This window comes from Botryllus schlosseri, chromosome 14 (genome assembly GCF_051294905.1).
Source record: "Botryllus schlosseri isolate E-star chromosome 14, Bs_hap1, whole genome shotgun sequence".
In the NCBI taxonomy this organism is placed as follows: Eukaryota; Metazoa; Chordata; class Ascidiacea; order Stolidobranchia; family Styelidae; genus Botryllus; species Botryllus schlosseri.
In genome coordinates this window covers 9980081-9987872 of record NC_137249.1, presented here as the reverse complement: position 1 = coordinate 9987872, position 7792 = coordinate 9980081, and the positions used below count along the sequence as shown (strand labels likewise).

Sequence of the window (7792 nt, the reverse complement as noted above, 5' to 3'; positions counted from 1 at the left end):
TGTAACAGTTGACCGACGTTTTGAAATCGAATGCGGTTAGCCAGCAATCATTTTTATTCAGCGTGAATGCCCCTCCCCGATCTATGGTTTTGTTGCTCATGGCCGACGGTGTGAGTAATCAATTTCGTTACGTCGCTTTGAATTTTTTGGTATCCATGGTGTTTTTCTACTACGATGGTCATTTACGCCAGGCCGTTATTCATTATTATGATTCGGTATCTCGTCACCTGTCGCTTCGAGTTCGCGTTCCCTGACTTCGGAATTATACACCTGGTCTATTGGATAGCAATCGCTCTCTCAACGCACAGTTGCAAACACTCTTCTTATGTTAGGAATTCCATCGGTTACGACACATTATTTCTGATTGTTTAATAATAGAAAAAAACGTAGTAAAATAATTTACGTAGCATGAGGTAGAAAAAGAGTAATGGGCTGCTCCACAAGAGTGTCCAAGATAGTCCCTCAGGTTCTGATAATGACCGAGTGTTACCTGTAAAAGAACAATAATTACAATCATAACATAGTGGCCTTCATCACATGCACGACTGACTTCCATTAACCCTGAGAAACACTTCTTCCCATTCCGATTCTTTCCGGTAGAACACTGGTGGTTGCCCAAGTGGCGCGTCTACTTGCACCATCCTTCCTGAATCACCTCTTAAATTCCAGGCTTTTCCACTCCACAGGTGAACCCAATTATCCGGGGGCAGATATACATTCTTGGTTCGGCTACCTTCTTCGAATACCGGCGAGATCAAGAGATCTAGTTCGATAGAAAGCATACACCGAATGATTACATTCATAACTCTACTCGTGTATCATTGCCTATGCCTATATAGCCTATACTTTTAAATGATGTACGAACCTGGTCCATACATATATTGATACTGCTCGTGGTAGCTGTATGGATCATCAGCATACGTAAAGAACAACGGTCTTTGCGTCGGCCATCCGTACTTGGAATTGAGCTGTGCGACGTATTCGTGGTATGGGCGAAGACTTTTGAATGCCTTCGTCAATGGGCCAAACTTTTCAGCGGTTTCATTGGTAGTGTAAACCTTACCAATGCAAATATAAATATGTGGAGATGAATGCGGCTGATACAGTCAGCAAGCGTATGATAATTTGGTACGAGCAGTAGACCTACTAGCGAAATATGATTTATAGTGATCTAGGCCCTAGTTAGGTTGAGACAGAATTGCAACTCTACAGAATAGTTATATCCTTACCTGCCAGTTATTATATGGACGATTGCATTCGTGCGTCCGCATAACTTGGGTGAACACATTCATTTCCGCCCATCTCAGCAATAGCTCATTATTGCGCACCATACATATCAAGGACACATAACCACCGATATCAGAATGCGACAGGCCCATACCTACAAAATTAGGCCCACGTTACGCGACAACAAGAGCTAAAAAGGATCTTTTATACTTTACCTGACATTCCGAGTGACATAGCCGCCGGAATCACGGATGGCATCCCATCTCCACGGAAGTAGTCGACATTCTGATCACCAGCCCATGCCATCAAAGTCTCTCCGGGAGAGCCACTGTAACCTAAATTTGAACACTATTCACAAATTCGGCTGATCTCAACAGCGTAACAGACTATGGTGAACATATATGACACACACCTGATCTCATAAAGATAAAAAGATCTCCATTGCCTTCCTCGTCGTATACTTCCCGGTTCATCTTCGCCCATAAATAGGAATAAACATTGTGCATGCTTTTAGAATTCTGGCTGGCATCGTGGAAAGCCATTTCGTCTGATACAGGTAAATATTCACCGCCAAAGTCGGCCATCCAGCCCGAAAATCCAATTTCCACCATGTTCTGAAAACGCGATTCGCATGTAGCACTCACCCTTACGAGAACGAACTCTGCCTGGTAAATCTTATCATGCAGGCTGAGAGAGGGATAAAAATTAGTACAAATATAGGAAAGTACGAATATTATTGACACCGTGCGTGACACCATGCATACTTTAATTCACCTCAAAGATTTTCGTGCTCGCGCGATTAGACGAAAACTGCGCTGTAGGCCGATTCGCGTATAGCCGTAGTTGGCTCCCAGCGGATACAGTGTGTGTGTGTGCGTTTGAGACTGGCATAGATGAGGAAATGGCCCGTGGGAGAAATGTGGTATTGGGAACGAACCACCCAGCCGTTGTGTTAAACACCCTATGTAGGCAAGACCAGAGTTCGGAGGGCGGACAAAGTGCTGTTTCGATCCTGCCTATAAGTGCTTATTTCCGCGAAACGCGTACAAGACATGTTACAAATAATTTCATTTTCGAATGTAAGTGTCACTTTCTTCCCCGATCAATATCATCGTGTAGCTAATATTATCTGATTTCGCCGTGATCTGGAATTTTCGAGTCAGCTGCATTTCGCATCTGTTAATTGTGTAGACTTACCTTTAGCACCGCGTCTTATACCATGCATATGCTGCAGGGTTGGTGAAATCAACACTTCCACAGTAAAACTCCCCGAAATCAACCAGAAAGGTCCTTCCTATCAAGTAAACGAAGACCATAAATTGTCAGTAATTTGAACATGACGAAAAATAGCATGTCCGTTGATAGCACATAAGGTAATAATCGTTATCGGTCGCATGGACGTTCAGTAGAACAAACAATATGATTCCAATGGGCGGACGCAAACATTCTGCGATCTACCGCAATTCAATATATGTCCATTCTATTTGTATGTATACACTATGATTAGTGACCTTGTAATTTATATATCTGTACCCAGGGCTATAGAACTATATACTTCAATATCCCTGATCTATGTACCATTTGCTAATCATGATAAACCTGTGAGATAAACTTACCGGTCGAAGAATTCTTTATGAAGAATCCGTTTTCATCGCCGACTTGGTACAGTTTACTTCCTTCAATTACATGTGGATTGATGTATGACAAAAATCTTACTCCTTCGCCTTTAAAACCCTGGAAATATACCTCGATGAGTGACAGAAAATTGTAATTTGTAATCGTGTTTGGACGGTCGCAACCTGTAGCTTCGTCTTCATTTCCGGTTTACTCCAGTAGAACTGCTCGTCGAGGTCCCAGCTCCAATGTACGCGTTTGCCTAAAGAGGTCACTATTTTGCCGGACCAGTCCTGTATCCATATCGCGCTGATTTCCGATCCGCCGTCTTTGATCAGCTGATATTTTTTCAACACCTGCCGAACGTACGCGATGTGAGTCAGCTTCATCCGGACAATCCTACGTTTTCTATTTCAATCTAATATTGTGATTTGGGCTGCATTAAAACCATATCGTGTTTTACAGCATGTTTTAAATATTGATTTATAGAAAAGCCTTCCAAAAGTTACATCGAGTGTTTTATAAAAAAATCGTGTCGTTAAGTCCTAATGGACTGGTTATTTTCGAATCAAAACCGCAAACTGTTCCGTTCTGGCTGTATGGCGCTGCTTACCTCATCTTTTCCTCCTTGCAAACCGAGAATAGCACCGTCATAAATCCATTTTGGCGGCACCGGTTGCCGACCAAAGAATCCGGTAAGTCTTGATAGAAGCATCGGCCAAGATATGGCAGTATCCATGTATATATTAATGTCCGTTAAATCCTCCCACAACTCGATTTCGTTGATGGATTCATTACTAAAACATAATTAGATGCTGTGATGGATATGCGTGGTTTCATGAAATGACCTCTTACGTGAAATTGAGGACGTTGTAGTGGGCATGGTCAATGTGAACATAAAACAACCGGGATGATACAAAGGTTGGTTGCGGCCAATATGTTGTGTGGTAGTCACCGCCGGCACCAGCGATCAGCTCTGTATAAGTGCGGTAGATTACAAAATATACGATAATTACTAAGATTGGTATTATTACTTTTCGAAAATGAAACAATGTTGTGCTCATCACTTTATCGGCCTGGTATACCACGGTAATCATATAGTATCAAAAGACATTTGTCTATAAATGGGTTAAATTACTGCATTGCTGCCCAAGACGAGCTCAACGAGAGGTGATAGATTGCTACGACATAACCATATGCGATAATGAGTAGCCTACGTACCTACCTGCCAGATATCGGACTACGGTAGGATGCCTCCCAACCCCTTGTTCTCTGCTCCACATCGGAAAAGCATGTCCTTTCAGATTAAAATGCGAGTATTGCTCCCCTCCTGCATATATTTGTTGCAGACGATTGATTATTAAGAATTCGAGCCGAGTCTAATCACTTTACCGCCATAAAGAAACTCGTCGGCCGAACCGGGCAATTTCAACCACAGTCTGTTATAACGAAGCTTGCCATCGTGATCTGGTACTCGCACGTGAATACGACTGTTCCCATAAATCCCGCATTTGAACGCTACTATTGCCTGCGTCGAAAAATCTAGTTGTTAGATCACGTGTTATACCTAGGGATGCATTTAGAACAAATGGGTGACTATAAATGGGTTAAATTACTGCATTGCTGCCCAAGACGAGCTCAACGAGAGGTGATAGATTACAACGATTTTAAACAGAAAATTGCGTCTTTTTAGTTGCATAGTTATGGCATAATTTTGTAATTACATACCAAAAACCTGTAGCATGGTCCTACGGTCGATTTACACCCGATATAGCCGACGTATACTATATGGAATGGTTGGAATCCTCGAAATAGTCGGCTCAACAGCTATAGTACGTAGATATATGTAATTGGTACAGAATGAATGGTCTGATGATGATGATGATGATGATAATGACCGCCGACCGTAAAAATGCTACATGACGATGTAGTCCTGGTTAAGAATATCTTCGGCCCGTATAGGACAGGGGTTAGAAGCCTATTTCGCCAAAAGAGCTTACCCTATATTTTTAATTCTCAATGTCAATATACTATGACGTCACAATTGAATATCCGTGACGTCCTGGCTTGAAAACAAAAATATATCTGTATATATATAAAACATGTTTTAAATTTTTTTTCAATGCAAGCATAATTTATACGTACGCACTGAGTGCTTTATATTATGTGGGAGCAGCTACTTTGTATGAATATATAGGCCTGCTATTATATACTATAAGTCGACAGATCAGGCACCCGAAATAAGAGTATCATATTGGTGTAAAATCGCCAAGGACGCCGAACCATCATGAAAACCAAACAACAGCCACAACCACATTCCACACCCTGTAAACTCACCGTTGGTATTTTATCATGTTTATTTTCGAAAAAGAGTACGTTAAGCTCGCTGCTTTCCCCGCTTCTGTCTTGAATCGCTTCGGCGTCCGTAGGCAGGACCAGTTCGAAATACTTCAAATTTGTTCTCCTTTGAACAGCTTCGCTGACGTGAAAGTTTCCGTGGTCGAATTGGAATGACGACGTGCCGATTCCAACTTCCAATGATGTCAACTCATGTGAGTGACGGAAAATCGTGACTTTTCCCACGCGAATTTCTGAAACGTAACATCAGCTTTTCTATAAATCGTTCTTCGGTGGTGCAAACCTTGAGTTCGCAGTATCATTATCAACATCATTTTAATCGATTCAAGATACGACAAGAATGGTAATGCAACGAAAAGAAAAAAAGAAGTCGAAACGACTTGGTGAAATCAATCAATCTCCCATCTCGGTCCTTTGGTATACAAATAAGTTGTATTTGCACACAATTGAAAAAGCTTATTATAACGAGAGGTGGGCAGGGCACCTTACACACTCAATCATAAATAGCCAACAGAATTATAAAAAGAAATGAGGAATCGACGAAGAGGCGCGTTACAGTAAAGTAGATATGTCAAATATCGTTTCGGTAATCTCAAAATACACGCGAGTAGTAGAAACTGACTGTCTTTCAATGGGATTCTCTTCTGAAGCATTCTCTTGGTGCAAGGATGCAAAGACCGCTGGTGTCGCAATAGAGTAAGTTGTGATTTTATTTTGTTCACTTGACTGAACTCCTGGCGAGAGGTCTACGAATCTTGACAGTTTCCTCGACATCAACTAGAAGCCGTTTCACTGTATTCGACTCCGCTTACATCCCACCCCTATACTAATAAATCCGATCATCCTAATTTACTTGTAGTACTAATTAAACAATTCAAATCCGCATGACAGCAGCGCATCGTAAAATGTTGTTGTCTGAAATCATTCAGTTTTATCCAGCACCGACACACTTGTTTAATGTGGGTGTTAGGCCTACTGTGTATCGATCACTCCTATCCGATACGGAATACTGTGTATGCGGTTTTCTTCTGCATCATTTTTGATGCTGTCTGTTCGTCATGTAGGCCTATTTCCGTTGGATGAAAAATAAATACTTTCTCGCGTGTCCAGTAAATTTCTCAAAAAAGGACTACAGTACATGTTACCTAAACCGCTGCACGAACAAATTAAGGACCGAAAGAGTGAGTTTTTGATCTGAAGTGCTTTCCACATGATTCAATGCGACTTTGTAACGGTTCAAATAAACTGCGCACTACTGTACTGATACATCTACCGCTAAAATAATCGTATATTGTGTCAGTCTGCGGGTAAGATCAATCAACCTCTCGCCTACCTACACTCAGTAGCTGAAGTGGCACTTACCTATTGCGGTGGATTCCAATTCATAGGTGTATCCGCTACACTGCGTATTCACTTCTAATGGGAGATACACTACAACCGCTAATACGTGAACGAAATTCCAGATCATATTTGTAGATGGGAATTGACTCACTGCAGTAGAAATACGAATATGTCGGCATCGGGGAACTTAAACTACATAGAGTACCAATTAGGCCTGCATTTTAGGCAAACACAGATTTGTTAATCAGTAACCGCAGTTGTACCGGCTGAAATTTATGTGGAATTGCAAAATGTTGCTTGCGACACAAGAGTAGATGTTCCCGGGTGGCAAATGTGGCGTCTAGGCAATCTCGATTGTGATGACGTAATAATCTCCAGTGTGACGTCATCAATCAGATGAACCATTTTTTGCAATTGTCCGGGTTCGGCTTATAAGCAACGCTGAGAACATGCGATCCGAAATAAACTGCCTGGTCTTTCTAGACTTCGTTCGTAAAGTTATTCCAATGATTGATATATTTTGGTTCTATCACGTGCTTGTGCCTATATGCCTATTTACTATAATGTTCTCTTCAATGTCTTCTGACACTAATATGAAGTCATACAAGTCGTCATGTCTCCAGCAGCAACACCATAGCCTACTGTGCCACACTTTCCCCAATTCGGAGAAAGAAGACTCGAAATGATTTTTTCATGATTTTTATATGTTTTGCGTCGCGACTTTCCAGCGGTTTAATAAATTCGATTTAATTCCTGTTACTTTATTTTTTTGAAGCGCTCATTGTCAAATCACAAGCGAATTGGAGTTAAGACCTTGTACCGTCTTTTCAAATGGTTATATAGCTGTCGGTTAAGTTACCAGAATAAGCTATTATATGCCTTGCCTACCATATGCGACGACCACCGTAATCAGGATGGGTAAATATTTGAATTAAAAGCATTCTATGAGTATTAATATTTAAAAATGCCGAAAATATCTAAATTGATCGCTCGATAACGAACAGAGACAGCGCAAGCGCCACCGGCTTAGCCAGGGGCCCGTAAGTAGTTTTTATACCGCCTTTAATTCATACAATCCTTGACATCGCGACACCAGTTTTGCTAGCATCGTAATAACGTATTTGCAGCCAAAAGTTGGCTGTTTTATACATACTGCTAGGTTAGGCAAAAGCCCCATTTTGGAAGATATTATTTTTGTGCAATTTTCAGTTTAAAGTGTGAGAGGTTCAGTGGCCCTAGAGTACGGATGCCG

General features: G+C 41.4%; 1 protein-coding gene across 1 annotated transcript; it reads right to left on the bottom strand.

The window, feature by feature from the left end:
• Positions 1-344: 344 nt before the first annotated feature.
• LOC145455044 (sulfoquinovosidase-like) lies at positions 345-6759 on the bottom strand. The gene is made up of 15 exons (XM_080333002.1): positions 6562-6759; positions 5179-5432; positions 4234-4369; positions 4067-4171; positions 3697-3817; positions 3455-3638; positions 3027-3197; positions 2844-2961; positions 2434-2521; positions 1640-1866; positions 1443-1562; positions 1230-1381; positions 866-1058; positions 551-763; positions 345-490 (listed from the first exon to the last, which is right to left on the bottom strand). Exons 1-15 carry the CDS (start codon positions 6665-6667, stop codon positions 369-371), a joined length of 2310 nt encoding a protein of 769 aa, XP_080189128.1. The 5' UTR covers positions 6668-6759; the 3' UTR covers positions 345-368.
• Positions 6760-7792: the final 1033 nt, after the last annotated feature.